The sequence below is a fragment of the Macaca mulatta genome, chromosome 20, assembly GCF_049350105.2.
Source record: "Macaca mulatta isolate MMU2019108-1 chromosome 20, T2T-MMU8v2.0, whole genome shotgun sequence".
Taxonomy (NCBI): domain Eukaryota; kingdom Metazoa; phylum Chordata; class Mammalia; order Primates; family Cercopithecidae; genus Macaca; species Macaca mulatta.
This window is the reverse complement of record NC_133425.1, coordinates 84,138,110-84,153,872: the sequence shown is the minus strand read 5'-3', so window position 1 is coordinate 84,153,872 and position 15,763 is coordinate 84,138,110. Positions and strand designations below refer to the sequence as shown.

At 61.4% G+C, this 15,763-nt stretch overlaps 1 protein-coding gene and 1 pseudogene across 5 annotated transcripts in view; one reads left to right on the top strand and one right to left on the bottom strand.

Annotated features, from left to right (window-relative positions):
- Window positions 1-15,763, top strand: part of PIEZO1 (piezo type mechanosensitive ion channel component 1) — a 67,293-nt gene that overhangs the window by 26,024 nt on the left and 25,506 nt on the right. For 4 of the 5 annotated variants that reach the window (XM_028841100.2, XM_028841099.2, XM_077986695.1 and 1 more), the window contains exons 2-4: window positions 8,248-8,343; window positions 15,367-15,489; window positions 15,694-15,736. In XM_028841100.2, the coding sequence (XP_028696933.2) occupies window positions 8,248-8,343; window positions 15,367-15,489; window positions 15,694-15,736 (262 nt within the window). Of the gene's footprint in view, window positions 1-7,985; window positions 8,004-8,247; window positions 8,344-15,366; window positions 15,490-15,693; window positions 15,737-15,763 lie in introns of those variants that run through there. The other variant, XM_077986696.1, reaches the window with a different exon arrangement.
- Window positions 14,223-14,941, bottom strand: LOC144338328 (uncharacterized; annotated as a pseudogene).

Here is a 15,763-nt window from a genome sequence, read left to right as displayed (position 1 = left end):
GAGGGACCAAGGACCTCTTCTGCAAACACAGCGGCTTGGTGCGGATCTTCCTGGCCCTTTTTATATATCCCAGACATGCAGAAGTTCAGTTTTACACAAAAGGAATGGTAGGCGTCTGACTCTCTGTGGCTTGTATCTCTCGGCTGTGCCGCAGAGCTTGGTGCACGCTTGCTCTGTCATGCTATGCGTCAGGCACTGTTGTCTCTGCAACAATCCTGTGAGGAGGGGGTTACGGTTCTTGATTTATAAATGCACAAAGTAAGACAGAGGAGACTGGGCTCATCTGTGGTCATCTCAGCAGCTGTGAGGGGTCAGGGCTGGAGCCCAGTGGTGTAATTTTACAGGGCATGTACAGACATGACACACAGGGTTCCGCCGCACACCCTACTGCCCGGCCCACTCTGCGGGTGGGTGCTGAGGCTGTTCCCACATCTGCTGTGTCTTGTGGGTCCGTGGGTGCCTGTGGAGTGGGGGTGGTGGGCTTGCATTTCCAAGCACTGCCCCGTCACAGGCTCAGGGAGAAGCAGTTATGCATGAGCTGCCGTGAGCCCCAGGTGTGACTGGCATCACAGCAGGAGGAGCCCTGGGCATGACTGAGTGACGATGGGTGGCGATGGAGCTCACAGAGGCCAGGGTTGCCACCAGGCCAGGGCACTGCTGGGGCCAAGGCTGGGATGCAGCAGGATGTTGGTCTGTTGGGGAGTGGCAGGAAGCCCACAGGGTCAGCTGACACAAGGGGACCCAAAGTGGTGGTAGCCTTGAATGCCAGACCAAGGAACTGGTCTGAGACCACAGTTGTTCCAGTGCACAAAGACACAGGCCGAGAGGGTCGCTGCCCCTTGATGGCCATCCCCTTGTGGGAGGAGAGGCCGGGCAGCCACTGCCGGGAACCCACCTGGGCTTGAGAGTTGGACCACATGGCTGAGGAAGCTCCTGGGGATTCCTCCTGGGATTCAGCTGCTCTGCCCTCAACCCCGGAGGGCCTGTTGGTCTAGCCCTATATCCTCTCTGCCAGTTAGGTCTGGGCAGAGAAGTAGAGGCACAGAGGGTGGCAGAGGGATGTCCAGCCAGGCCTTTCTGTGGCACCTTCTGGGGCTGGCTGGAGTCTGTGAAATCTGTGTTAACTGGCCCAGACCCTTCCTGCCTCCTGGGGCACCTGCTGGAGCTGAGGCTGCTTGGGGAGCCTGTCTGTGACTTGAGTCTCTTGTGGGTCGTGCTGGGCTCGGTTCACCTGCCTGTAGGATGGGATGGTGCCGCCCTTAGGTTGTCGGGAGGACCCGAGGAGGGTGATGCCTCTAGCCCTGGCAGCTGGCCCTGCTCCACCCCGCAGCCCGGCTCCTTCAGGGCCAGGACTCCAACCCAGGTCACAGACTCCAACCCTCGGGCTCTCCTGCTTCCCAGGTAAGGAAGCTGAGCCCTGGAGAAGGTGGAGATGGGATCTCAGTCCAGCCCATGGCTACAGTTCCTTTGAGAAGTCTTGCTCTGTCGCCCAGGGTGGAGTGCAGTGACATGATCTTGGCCCACTGCACCCTCCACCTCCTGGGTTCAAGTGATTCTCCTGCCTCAGTGTCCTGAGTAGCTGGGATTACAGGCACCCACCACCACGCCAGGCTAAATTTTATATTTTTAGTTTCACCATGTTGGCCAGGCTGGTCTTGAACTCCTGACCTCAGGTGCTATGCCCGCCTCGGCCTCCCAAAGTGCTGGGATTACAGGCGTGAGCCTCTGTGCCCAGCCCCAGCCACCAGTTTTGTACGGCACTCAGGTGGGTGTGGTCCCTGAGGACATGTCACACTGGAGATCCTTACAGTCCATCGGCCGACCCGGCCGCACCAGCGGCCAGTGCCGGCCATTGGTGGGGCCAGAGTCCCGGGGCGGAGCGGCTGACTCCAGGTTGTGGAGGAGACTCTTAGGATCCTTCTAGGCATCCAGGTCGGGCAGGTGCCTCCATGCCTAAGACTGAGCTGCTAGTGGACATTGGGCTGGGTGTGTGGGCGTCCTGCATGCCTTCCCTGTGGCCTGGTGCCCGTGAGGAGTGGACAGTCACCCCGAGGGTGTAGACTACCCTTGAGGCTCCCAGATGGCGGCTGCAGAGCCGCTCCTCCCTGCCTGGTATGTGACGCCTTGTATGACTGAGGACACCTCTGACCGCTCAGTCCTGTGACCCTGGATGCAAGCGCTGGGCAGCACCTGGACTCCAGGCCCCCGTCCTTCCTTCCCCTGCTGTCCTGGCTCCTGGGCGGCCCCCCCACACCGAGGCTCTGCCCTGTGCTGGGAACCCAGGAATTATAGCCCTGCCCCCTGGCCCCTGTTTCTCATGTCGGGACCTGCTGGCCAGGTTAACTCCTGACCACCACTGTCTCAGACCTGCTGGTCCCACCCGGTCCCCACCTGTCCACTGCCTGAGGCTCTCCTGTGAGGCCTGCTCTGCAGCTCTTGGCCCGGGGGCCCCTGTCCTCTGGTGGTGCCTCCAGCACTCTGTCCCCTTTGGAGGTGGTGGCTTCGAGGGTAGGTGCCACTGTTCTGTGAAAAGGTGGTATAATCAAAGCAACACCCAGATACTGAAGGAGCTGGGAAATCAAAGGAGGCAGACAGAGCAAGTATGTTGGTTCTGGGCTATTTACTGGGGGGAACTTACAGACAGAAACATGGCCTCGGGCAGCTTCGAGACAGGTAGAGCTCTGAACCCAAACGCCTGACCTGGGGCTCGTATCTTGCCCTGGGAGGAATGTGCAGGTGGCTGGGAACGCGGCAGGTGGGTGGCCAGATTCCTTCTGCAGCCTCAGGTTTGTTTAGGAGGAAACCTACGAGGACTAGGCATTCTTTTTTTTTTTTTTTTTTCCTTTCCTGCATATGAATGCCAGGGAATAGGTGTTCCTGCATAAATATGATACATCAACTAGACAGTTTGGAGGCATTCCCAGACCCGGGGTTAATCAGCAGATTAGCATTTAAATAAAGTTACTCTGTCCCCACAGCCAGCCAGGCCTGAGCCACATGGCGGGGGCGGGGGTGTTGGCTGTTTGCTGCGTCCCAGGCTTGCTCCATCTCCTCATCTGCAAAGTGGGGGTGACAGTTGTGGTCCTTGCCTAGTGCCACAGGATTATATAGGACAGATTGCCCAGCCCTGTGCCTGCACTGGGGGCAGCGGTGATGTGATGGCCATGACGGTGACGTGATGGCCGCGGGTGCGTCCGCCCTCTGGTTAGGCCTTGCCCCATGCCTGCACTGGGGACGGTGGTGATGTGATGGCCGCGGGTGCGTCCGCCCTCTGGTTAGGCCTCCCCTCTCCCTGGGGCACAAAAGGTGTCCTAGGGTGGGAGGGTCAGCTGCTGGGTCTGGGGCCCCTCCAGTCCCAGCTTTCAGCTCCTGTGCAGGTGTGGAGCAGGACGGCGCACTGGGGCCTTGGCTCACACGGTGCCCCCAGCTCGCCTCTGCCCGCTCTGCTGTGCAGCCTCAGCTCCTGTGGGTCCCGGGTCACCTGTCCATGTTGGCCGCGGTCTTTCTGCACCACTTCCTGCTCTCGGCCAGCGCTGGCCTGCAGGCCCTGGCGGTGTGGGGTCACACACAGGCCGCACCGGCTGTTTCACGGAGACTCCTTGCTCAAGGGGGGCTCAAAATCCTGGCCTTGGGTCTCTGCGTGGCTCCTGGAGGGAGAAAGGTGTGAGGTGTCCAGGCTGTGGAAGGCCCAGCCGGCAGCCCTCCTTGTGACAGTCCTTCAGGCCTCGCCGGGCTTGGTTCAGCCCATGTTAGAGGAGGCCAGGCTCGGAGCGGGCGGCTCCTCGGTTGCCACAGGGAACGAGGGTTGGCAGGTTCTCCTCTCCCACCCGGGTGTGGGCCAGCTGCAAGGGTCTCATCCCAGGAGCTGCGTCCTGGCGGGAGGGCTCAGGCATCTGACATCCCCGTGGCAGGTCTTCCTGTGGGCCAGTGAGAGTGGGTGGTGTCCAGCCCTCTGTGTGGAATGTTCCAGTGGAGTGGTGTGTGGTCCTGGTTACCACCATGTGGCATTTGTGGCTTTCCTGGCCAGCACCCACTGAAAGCAGAGGCCAGCCCAGCCCTTGGATACCCAGGGGCCCAGCAGCTACCGTGGGGGCAGCCTCTCCGCTCCCGGCTGTGCTTCCCTCAGCTGTCGGATGAGGGTCTGTGGATGGGTGATGGCCGGGCTCTCTGCTTCCCGAGGGGCTGGATGTGGGCCACAGAGAGGCATGTGCTGGTGGGGTGAGGGGGTCGGGGCTCAGGAGCCACCGCTCTCTCTGACCGCATCCCATTGCTGCTGACTCAGGAAAAGGTACTACCCTCACAGGGTCACAGGCCCAGGCTGGGCAGCTCCTGATGGGAACGTGGGAGCCACAGGGTAGGGCAGGCTCCTGTCCTCGCTCCTTGGGTTGTCTCGGGCCCCACCTCCCCTCTGGCCGAATTTCTTCCTTCTCTGCCTGAGACTGATCCACGAAGCTTCTGACCTGCCCTAAGTTGGAGCCAACCTTCAAGGCCAAAAGTAATGCCGCCTCCTCTAGGCAGCCTGCTCTGGTGTCTCCCCCTCTGGCTTTAGCCCACAAAGTCACAGTTGAGGCCACATCAACACACTTAGACCGTCCAACAGCACCTCTGGCTGCATAGACAACACAGGTAGATACAAGGAGGGTTTCAAAAAGCCGTGACCCTGTGGCCAGGACGCCTGTACCTGGGTTCTGACCACTCTCGGGAGCTCCTCCCCTCTCAGAGCCCATCCCATCTGAAAATGGGGGGATTGGAGCATTGGCCCCTCCTCACTCTTGCCCTGCCAGCTGGCTACTCCGAGGACCCCAAGACCAGATAATGGGAGGAATGGTGGGCTGGGCTGTAACCCCGAGCCCCCTTCTTATCCCACCCCTCAGGCCGCCCCTGCTTGGTGTCTGCGGCAAGGCTGACAGAAAAGATGGCGCCAGGGAGACCAGCCAGGGCCCGCCTGTCTCAGCCCATCCCCGGGCGAGCGGGTGGGCTCTGGGCTAAGTAGCCCTCTGCCTCTCTGAGCGTTTTCCTTGTCTGTGTTGTTGGTGAGTGGCCACCACCTGGGACAAGCCTTAGTTTTCTGTCCAAGTGTCCACCACGTCCCCAGACCCTAGACCAAGCCCGCTGCCTGGTGGGACCTGCTGGGTATTGAATGAATGAATGAATGAATGAATGAATGAGTGAACAAACTCTGGGGGGCATGTTGCTGATCACCCCGGGGCAAGCCCGTGGTGGGTCCTGGTCTCAGGCAGGGGACTTGCCCTGCCGGGTAACGCTGAGCTGCTGGGGAACCCCTGCCAAAGTGCCTCCCACGCCCTCCATCGTCCTCTGCCTTTGACTCCACTCTGCCCCTCAAGGTTCCCCTCTGGCTCGGCCAGGGGCAGGGCGGTCAGGGAGGTCTCTGGCTCCAGGCCCTCCCTCATCTCCATCCTCAGCCCCTGCACCTGCCTCATCTCCAGCCCCAGCCCCTTGCAGCCTCAGACTCTGGCTTCTGACAATCCTTTGCAGATTTCAGGGGCTGGTTATTTTTTTATTCTGGCAAAATATACATCCATAAAACTTGCCATTTTATAGTTTGTTTCTTGAGATTATCTCACTCTGTCGCCCAGGCTGGAGCACAACAGCACGATCATGGCTCACTGCAGCCTCAGCCTCCTGGGCTCAAGTGATCCTCCCGCCTCAGCCTCCCGAGTAGCTGGGACCAGGGGCATGCACCTTCATCCCTGGCTAATTTTTGTAATTTTTTGTAGAGATGGGGTCTCCATGTTGCTCGGTCTGGTCTCGAACTCCTGGGCTCAAGTGATCCGCCTGCCTTGGCCTCCCAAAGTGCTGGGATTACAGGCGTGAGCCACCACACCCGGCCTAAAGTTTGTCATGTTAGCCACATTTAAGGGCACAGGTCAGCAGCGGTAAACACGTTCCCATAGTTGTGCAGCTGTCACCGACACCCATCTCTAGAACTTCTTCGTTTTCCCAAAGGAAACCACACCCATGGTACGACCTCCCTGGCCTTCCCACAGCCTCAGGGTTTGGCGACCTTCATCCCCAGGACCTACCCTTCTGCCTCCAGGAGCCCTGCCTGGTGTCCACGCCACACTAGGGCGCCCTGCCACGGGCTTTGAACCCAACCCTGGTGCACCTGAACTTGTTCAGCATTGGCCATTCCTGGCAGGTCAGACTGTGAGCTCCTCTGCTCTGATGGACGCATGGACGGCTGCCACCTGGCCGGACAGGTGCAGAGGGGAGGTGCCGCCTTCTCTGGGGACAGGGCTGGGGCAGAACCCACCCGGCTGAAAAGTGCAGCTCTAGGGAACAAGCGCAAACTTCAGAAGTCTTTGTCGTGAATGCATTTTCCTCCTGCCTCTTGGGCCAGATCTTATTGATTTTTTTTTATGAAAATGTATAATCATCAAAAAACTTTAGGTTTAAAAGCATGGAGCCGATGGCTATGCTTGATGCATTAATGGGAGGAAGTGGGGATGTTAACTTCAGGGAGGGCTCCTGGGGGAGCTGGGGAAGGCTGCTGTGTCCAGCAGGGCGGGTGGTGCCCCCTGGAGCCCTGGACTCTGCGACGCGTGTACTAAGCCGAGGCCGCCTTCAGCCCGTAGCCATCCGGAGCGTGAACCTTTTGTGTCTGCTTCTGGGAGGGTGGAAGGGTGAAGCTGCTGAGGGTGGGAAGGGAGGGGCTCTGCTTGCTGAGTTTGCCATGTGCCCCTGGCCCTTTCAGGTGCAAGCATCAACCCCATGGTGCCAATGGGGAGACGGGCCTGGAGGCCCCCCAGGCTGAAAGGCCAGGCCTCCCGTGCTGTCCGTGGAGGTCGGGGTCTTCCTCTGCCTGTGCCTCCTCTAACTCACCCTGCGTTTTCCATGCCCCTGGTCTAGGGTGAGGCTCGGGTCCTGGGGACTGAGGGGCAGGCGGGTGTCACGGTGAGAGCTGGGCTGGGATGGGCCTCCCTCCAGAAGACTTCCCGGGGCTCCTGTGGCACCAAGGATGGGGCAGACGGTGGCACACATGGCCTCCCCTGGGCACAGAGCCAGACTATGGAGGGACCCAGTTGGCTACACCCTGGCTGGGACTTTGGGGTCATGGTGGGAGCAGCAGCCAGGGGTCTCGCTTGGACACGGGTCTGAGCTCACTGTGGCCTCCTTCCTCAGCCTCCTGACCAGGGCCCTGCGGCTGGAGGGTGGGTGGAGGGTGGCGGGTGGAGGGTGGGCTGCTGGTGCCCCTCAGGCAGCAAGAGGTACCCTTCCAGTCCCAGTGTCCTCCCCGGTAGCCCCAGAAAGGCTGAGTGGCCCCCCAGGTCCTCTGCAAGGAGACCATATCAGGTCCCAGCCCTCATCTCCTGACAAACCTCACGTTCCTAGGAGGAAGCAGGCCTGGCTGGAGCGTGGCAGGCGCAGCCTCCCTGACTCTGGACCCTGTCAGATCAGTGCAAGTGCCAGGCAGACCCCGCGTGGGAGCTGTGTGCTTGGGACTGATGCAAACACTGGCTGGGCTCTCAGGCGAGGGTGGGAGGACAGGCCCCAGGACCTTCTGAGAGAGGCAGGAGGGCAGACACGGGACACAGTGCGACGGCTTTGGCGAGTGCAGCCACGTAGAGTGTTTGGGCTGAGGGCACACTGTGTCCCACCGCCCCATACCTGTGCGAGGGCTCCCAGACACGTGCTGGGCGCAGGAATCATAGCATTTTTTGTTTGATTGTTTTTTGAGATGGAGTCTTGCTCTGTCACCCAGGCTGGAGTGCAGTGGCGTGATCTCGGTGCAGCCTCCACCTCCCAGGTTCAAGCGATTCTCTCGCCTCAGCCTCCCGAGTAGCTGGGATTACAGGTGCCCGCCACCACGCCCAGCTAATTTTTGTATCTTTAGTAGAGACGGGGTTTCACCATGGCCAGGCTGGTCTTGAACTCCTGACCTCAAGTGATCCGCCTGCCTCGGCCTCCCAAAGTGCTGGGATTACAGGTGTGAGCCACCGCGCCCGGCCCAAGAATAGCATTTTTAAAGGAAGAAAAGCAAGGTAGGAAGATGGGTCACAACCTTAGTGCCCCACTGGGAGGCTGGTGCCCGTGGCGTGGCGTGGTGTGGTGTGCGTGAGATACGTACGGAAGCTCGTGGGGGCTTCCATGGCTCCGGCCTAGGGCAGCACTCACAGGGCACACGGCCTTGGGGGTGTGACGAGCTGGGCCGTGGGTGCGCTGTCCTCTGGGGTGGGGGCTGGCCATCCTCTGTTGGCAACGTAGCTGACATCCATCTCCCCGCAGCCTGCCTGCTCCGTTTCAGCGGGCTCTCGCTGGTCTACCTGCTCTTCCTGCTGCTGCTGCCCTGGTTCCCTGGCCCCACCCGGCACAGCCTCCAAGGTAAGGCCAGGGGACCCCGTCCGTGCTCTCAGGGTGGGAGGGGGTGGACATTCGTTTGGGGCCAAAATTCGTACAGCTTTCCTCACCTTCAACCACCCGGGGTGAAAGGTGAGGGGTCCCGAGAAAAATTTCTTTTTTTTTTTTTTTTTTTGTGATGGAGTCTCACTCTGTCGCCCAGGCTGGAGTGCAGTGGCGCGATCTTGGCTCACTTCAAGCTCCGCCTCCCGGGTTAAAGTAATCCTCGCACCTCAGTCTCCCAAGTAGCTGCAATTATAGCTGTGAGCCACCACGCCAGCCATCAAAGTTTCTTATTTTAATCGTAGACCCCAAGCTAAGCTCAGAATCTTTTCTGATCCGTGTTGCAGGGGCTGTTGGAGGCAAAGGGGGCCACAGGGGTGGAGTCCCTGTGTCCCCTGGGAGGCCACAGGGAGTGGGTGGGCCCCAACTGCCCGCTCCCTGCAGGCTCCAGGCACTTTTCCTCCCTGCTAAGGCTCTGGTGGCGTGGAAGTTCCAGCCGCCTCTACCGCCCTCCCGCTGCCCGCCGTGGAGTTGGACCTCAGTTGACCTTGACCCACTTGCCGGTGGGGAGCTGGGGCCCGCCTTGGGAACCACCTTGGGGTCTGAGCTGGGCCAGGACTGTGCTTCTCTCCCGTATCCTCCAAACAGAGGGCAGTGAGGCCACACGCCAAGCCTGCAGCCTGGGTGATGAGGGTGGCGGCGAACCCTCCATCCTGTGACGTGTCACCTGCCTGCCCTGTGGGGGCCATGTCCATTTTGTGCCCACGTTTTAGGAGAGCGGGTTTTGGAACAAACACTCAGAGACCTGTCCCCAAAGGCCATGAGCCAAACGTGGGTGGGGCCGGGCCCTCTGCTGGCCTTTGGGTTTTGGAAGGTGAAGAGCCGCTGAAAGGAAGGAAGGTCCCCAGGGAGGGCAAGTGTAGAGAACAAGAGACCTTCCCCAGCAGAGGGCGGAGAAGAGGCCAAGCAGGACCGGGGGGCATGACTGTGGGGGCACGCTCTTGGGCACCACCTTCTGGGAGGTGCTGGATGCAGCAGGTTGGCTGCATGGGGGCCTGTCTGTGGCTGTGAGGTGTCCACCGGGCTGCATTTTTCCAGGGGACTCTGGGGAGGATTTGCTTCCTCTTCCAGCTGCTCCAGGCGCCTACCTTCCTGGGCTTGGGGCCTCTCCCTCCATCTCCAGAGCCAGTGGGGTGGGGTCAGGATCACACCCCGTCTCTCCTGCTCCCTCTCCCACTACGGTAGCCCTGCGGCTGCGTCCCATCTGCCTCCCCGGCTAATCCAGGCCGACCTCCCTGGTTTAAGATCAGCTGTTGAGCAGCTTTCGTCTGCTGCCTGGACTCCCCTCTGTGTGTGAGCTCCCGTGTTCACAGATTCTGGGGACTGGGATGCAGGCATCTTTGGGGTCCATCATTCTGCCAGCTGCAGGTGGGAGGCCACCCTCCAGCCTCGCGACATCTGGCTGGAAGCATCCCACAGGTTCCCTCCTAGCTCAGGGTGCTTTGGGGCGGGTACTGGTCTTTTTTACTTATTTTTTTGGGACGGAGTCTCGCTCTGTCACCCAGGCTGGAGTGCAGTGGCACAATCTCGGCTCACTGCAAGCTCCGCCTCCCGGGTTCACGCCATTCTCCTGCCTCAGGCTCCCGAGTAGCTGGGACTACAGGCGCCCGCCACCTCGCCCGGCTAGTTTTTTGTATTTTTTTTTTTTTAGTAGAGACGGGGTTTCACCATGTTAATCAGGATGGTCTCGACCTCCTGACCTCATGATCCGCCCGTCTCGGCCTCCCAAAGGGCTGGGATTACAGGCTTGAACCACTGCGCCCGGCCAGCACTGGTCTTTTATACTTATTTTTTTGAGACGGATTCTTGCTCTGTCACCCAGGCTGGAGTGCAGTGGCACAATCTCGGCTCATTGCAACCTCCGTCTCCCGGGTTCAAGTGATTCTCCCGCCTCGGCCTCCCGAGTAGCTGGGATTGTAGGCACCCACCATCATGCCCAGGTAATTTTTGTATTTTTTTAGAGACAGGGGTTTTACCATGTTGGTCAGGCTGGTCTTGAACTCCTGACCTCAGGTGATCCACCCGCCTCGGCCAGGATTACAGGCATGAGCTACCGTGCTTTTTTTTTTTTTTTTTTTTTTTTTTTGAGTGGGGGTCTTGCTTGGTTGCCCAGGCTGGAGGGCAGTGGCATGATCATGGCTCATTGCAGCCTCCACCTCCTGGGCTCAAGTGATCCTCCTGCCTCAGCCTCCCAAGATGCTGCGATTACAGGTGTGAGTCACTGTGCCCAGCACAGGCACTGATCTTGGGTCACGGGTAGAATTCAGGGGTGCAGAGAGGCATTTTGGGGAGGGGCCCAGTGCGGCCGAGTGCTGGGAGTCGCTGGGACCCGAGGCCAAAACCTCTCCAGGATGCATGGCTGGGGATGGGTGGGCACCTCCCCATCCTGGTCCCCATCCTGGGCCTCCCCTTTGCTCTGTGGAGCCGGTGCTATCTGTTCCCAGGCCCCTGGCGTTTCCCCGTTTGTTCCGTAAATATTTCATGCCCCGGGCGCAACTGGAAACACTTTCCTTTGATCGGCAGTGAGGGAAGGCAGGCGTCCAGCCAGGCCAGGGGAGGAGCTGGGCTGGGAAGATCTGGAGTGGACCCGGGAGGACTTCCCTGCCTGAGCCTCCTCAGGGGCCCTTCAGAGATGGAGACGCTGCCCAGTTTTCCGGGAGGGAGAGAGGAAAGTGTGAGGCTTGCCCGAGCCGAGTGCCCGGGGCTTTATGATTTGTGCAGCTGCTGGGCTTGGCGCGGCCCTGGTGGAAGGTTTGACGCCATCCGGGCCTTGGTCCCCCTGTAGGCGTCAGCCTGACCCTTGCGGGGCTGGAGGTTGAGCTCAGACTGAGCAGGGAGGAGAGGGGCTGGGGCGGTGGGAACAGACCCTGGTGGTCCAGGCGGGGCTGCAGGCAGAGCCACAGGGGTCGGCTCCCAGAGACCTGCTTGTCATTTAGGGACTCAGAAGCCCCATCCTGCCTTAGGATAAAACCCACCTCCAAGACTGACCCTGCTGTCTGGAGAGAGACCACTCCCCCATCTCACCATGCCCCCTGCACGGAGGCCCTGCCACCCTCTTCAGCCTCACTGGTCCCCCAGCTCTGCCAGCCTTGTGTAGTCTCCATCCTCTGCCTCAAAAGCCCCCTCTCGTGGCCCTGCAGCTCAGCCCTAGCTCAGTCGCTGGTGGGTGTCATGGCTCAGCCTCAAGGCACCCTGGGTCCCTTGGCTGGTCCCATGCACACCCCACGGATCAGGTTCCGGGGGGCTCCCGTGCACACCCCAAGGATCAGCTCCACACTCCCCACGGATCAGGCCCGGCCCTCGTCCAGCAGGTGTGGGGTGGTGTCTACAGACCACTCATCAGGACGTTACCATGGTGGGGCCCCTGAGCCTTTGCAGGCTGGGCAGGGGTCCAAGGGCTCCGGCTCTGGGGGAGGCCCGTGCTCTGTCAACCATCCGGTCTGTGGTGCCCTGGGGCCTCCCCGCCCCTTCCTGCTTCCTCCTGAGAGCCCTGCAAGCTGGAAGGGGAGCCCGGCACCTTATTTTTATTTTTATTTTTTTTGAGACAGCGTCTCGTTCTGTCGCCCAGGCTGGAGTGCAGTGGCGCGATCTCGGCTCACTGCAAGCTCCGCCTCCCGGGTTCAAGTAAAAGTGATTCTCCTGCCTCAGCCTCCTGAGTAGCTGAGATTACAGGTGCCCATCACCACGCCTGGCTATTTTTTGTATTTTTAGTAGAAACAGGGTTCTACCATGTTGACTACCAGGTTTCACCATGTTGACCAGGCTGGTCTCGAACTCCTGACCTGAGGTGATCCACCCGCCTCGGCCTCCCAAAGTTGTGAGCCACCGTGCCCGGCCCCCTGCACCTTCTTCTGGGTGGGCAAGGGCCATGCTGAGCCCCTCCCCTGCCATGGATAGGGGTGGCAAGAACAGTCCGTTCCCCATGGGCTCCCTCCAGCAGGCAGCGGATGGGCCGGGGCCCACACAGTGGTTCAGGAACAAAGGCAGATGGGCGGCTGCCTGCCAGAGCTGGGCGGGTCCCTGGCCCAAGCCTCCTCTCACTCCCTTTCCCAGCATGGAGAGAGCACTGTAAGCTGGGCCGTGGCCTATAGGGTGTGTCCTGCCGGGAGGGAGTTGGAGTCGGGGGCAGGAGACCCCACTAGGCCTCCTGGGCTCCTGGAAGAGGCAGCAGTGGGTCCCTGAGGAGGTGGCCTGATCTCCATCCTTGGCTCAGCCTGGCTTTCGCAGCTTTGCATTTGGGGGCGGGACCTGCAGGGGGAGCATGAGGGGGTGGGTGGGGGCAGGGGCTGCAGGTGGAGGAAGGAGAAAGCCATCTGACCCCTAGAGGTCATGCTGTTTGCATGGGAGAAGAGGGCCGGCGTCAGGGTGCCCCCTCGGCCTCTGTGTGCACCCCCCTGCCCCATGCAGGTCAGCAGGACCTCGGTCCCTCTGCACGTTCGGGCCCCCTCGCGTCTCCAGCAGTGTCTCTTCCGGGGGTGCCCCTCGAACTCTCAGCTCCCTAGTCTGATCCAGCCCAGGCAGGGAGCGGTCGTGCCACACGGCCAGGGGTGGCCTCCAGGCCCGGCTGCGGCCCCCTCGACCCTGGGGGAGGGATCATGGCCCAGCCGTTCTAACATGTCCAGACCAGGACACTCTGGCCAGCCCGAGAACTGAACCAGGAAGGAGGCAGGGAAAGGGGAAGGAGGAGGACAACAGGGAGGCAGTGACCTCCGAGTTGGAGCCAGAGACGGACATCCTGGACTGTCATTGTGCAGGGCAAGGCAGGAGGGCGGGAGCCAGGTGGCCTGGGAGCCCCTCCCTGCCCAGGGGTCTCTGGTCAGGCACTTCCTTCCCAGGCTGCTGGATCGTGTGTGCAGGGAACCCATCAGCCTGGCTGTTCAAGGGCCCAGATGTCCTCTCGGTGCCCGGGGGGTCCTTGACAGCACCAGCAGGAGCTCCACATGCCTATGGGGCAGGTGCCCTGCGGGTCTCTCTCTGTAGGACTCAGAATACCTTCTGCAATGGCACGTGCTCTCCCTGAGTGCCCAGTGCCACGGAGGGCCCCGCTGGCAAGGTCACTTCAATGTCAGGCTGGAGGATGCAGCGAGCAGGACTCACAGCCCAGGTGCCTGGGCAGGCCTGGCAGGAGCCCATTCCCCGGGTCAGTGCTCTCAGGTCACCCCACAGTGACAGAGGCGGAGACGCGGGCCCCTGCCTGGTGCCCTCCTGCTGCCAGACTTGTGCTCTGCTGAAGAGCGGCTGGCGCAGCACGTAGGAGCCCGGCACAGGGGTTCTGAGCAGTGAGAAGCCCGGCCCCCTGTGGGTTCGGGGCAGGGAGGCCCTGGAAGGTCCTGTCTCTCAGGAGCCCTGCACAGCCCCCACTGGTGGTGGCTCCTGCTCGTGCTGGGGCTGCAGCCTCTCTTCCTGGTCTGTTTTCCATTTCTCCTTCCCACTCTCCCTCCTGCTCACCCCTCCCACCCTCCACAGGTCAGAGGTCATAGCTGCAGGGTCAGCAGGTCAGGGCCTGGGGCAACCCTAGGAAGGCGTGAGTGAGAAGCTGGTCCAAACCTGCCTCGGCTGCCTGGCGGTGCGGATGGGGGTCCCGGGCATCCCTGAGTGCTGCCTCGCGGTCAGGCTTAGGGATATGCAGGGTGCCTTGGACGTGGGTCACGAGTCATCACTCCAGAAAGAGGGAGCTGAGTGTCCAAGGCCAATCCCGAGTCTGTCGCCTAACACCGACTGTGCCCAAAAAACTGAACAGAGTGGACACAGGCCCTAAGTTGGCGCCCTGAGGCCGAGAGAGGGCAGGTGTGTGGTGACATTCACCACCTCAGACCCAGACCCAGACCCAGACCCTGAATGTCCCTGAGCTCCACGAAGTTGTGAGAAGGGGCCGAGCTGCTCTACACTTTCTCGTGGCCGGTGGTACAGGAGTTGCTGCCCCAGGGTGAGGGCCCAGAGGCTCTGGCCAGAAGGCGCTGGGGTGGAGAGGGAAGCTGTCCACAGCCCTGGGCTCAGGACTCAGAACCTGGTGGGCCAAGGACTTTGGTCTGGACCCCTGCTGGAGGGTGAGCTGTCCACATGTGTGCAGAGAGCAGAGGCAAAGTCAGGGCTCCTGAGTGCCCCCAGCCACAGGCGGTGCCCGCTCAGCCCCCGCCCTGCAGCCCAAGGCCTCCCTGCTGGGGGGCTGAGTCCAGTGGGGCCACAGGCAGCTGGGAGCAGGACAAGGCTGCCGGGCAACTGGATGGTGCTGCCGCTTCCTGCCAGGTGCGGGTACACAGAGAGAGAGGATGCGGTCTGGGGCCCAACCTGGCGCACAGCAGGTGCCTGAAATGCCAGGGCTGCCATGGGGACTGGGAACCATGCATAGAGATGCGACTTCTCCTTGCGGCCCCTCAGCCCCAGGGAAGCAGTTGCCCGCCCCACTTTTCTCGAGAACCATCCTGGCCCCGCTCCCACACCAGCCACGGCTGCTCAGGGGGAGCCCCCTCGCCACCCCCAACCCCGACCCTGGCCACGGCTGCTCAGGGGCGCTCCCCATGCCTTGGTCTCCATCCAACTGCAGCCCCCACTGGGGTGAGGTGGAGCTTCTCGCGTCTCCTTGTGTTTATTTCTTCTGCTTCCACAACTGAACGGTGACGGATATTTGCTGGATAAGTGAGCAAACCCCAGGTGGTAGCCTCCAAGCCTGGGAGGCCTTTTCCTGCCTGTGGGCCCCAGACCCATCCTGCTGCCACCCCCAGGAGGGTGCCTGGCTCCTTGTCAGAATAGTGACACAAGTGGCCCTGGGAGGGTGTGGGGAGTGGGGCCGGCCTGCCTGCTGGGGTCCTGAGTCCATGCCGGGCATGCGTCTCAGGCCTCCGAGCTCTGACCTGGCTGGGGGCTATTGTCGGGCTGAGTGGCCTGGCCTGGGCTGGGGCCCCTCCCCATCCCCAGGACCAGCCTCACCCACCCACTCTGCCGCAGGTCACACAGGCCGCCTCCTGCGGGCGCTGCTGGGCCTCAGCCTGCTCTTCCTGGTGGCCCATCTTGCTCTCCAGATCTGCCTGCACACTGTGCCTCACCTGGACCAGCTCCTGGGACCCAGCTGTGAGTCGCTGAGGGGGCGGGACAGGGGTAGCCATCCTGGGGGTCAGGGAGAGGGCCATGCAGTGACCCCAAGTCTCCTGGGGGGGGTCTACTCAGCCTGATTTATGTCTGGCCTGGATGGTCCCCGTGAAACACCCCAGGGATGACTGGGCCGTGGTGCTGGCTGGGCAGAGCCTGACTGGGTTCCTCTGTCTTTCTCCGCAGGCAGCCGCTGGGAGACCCTCTCGCGACACATAGGGGTCACAAGGTTAAGACCGTCCCCCCCACCCCCAAC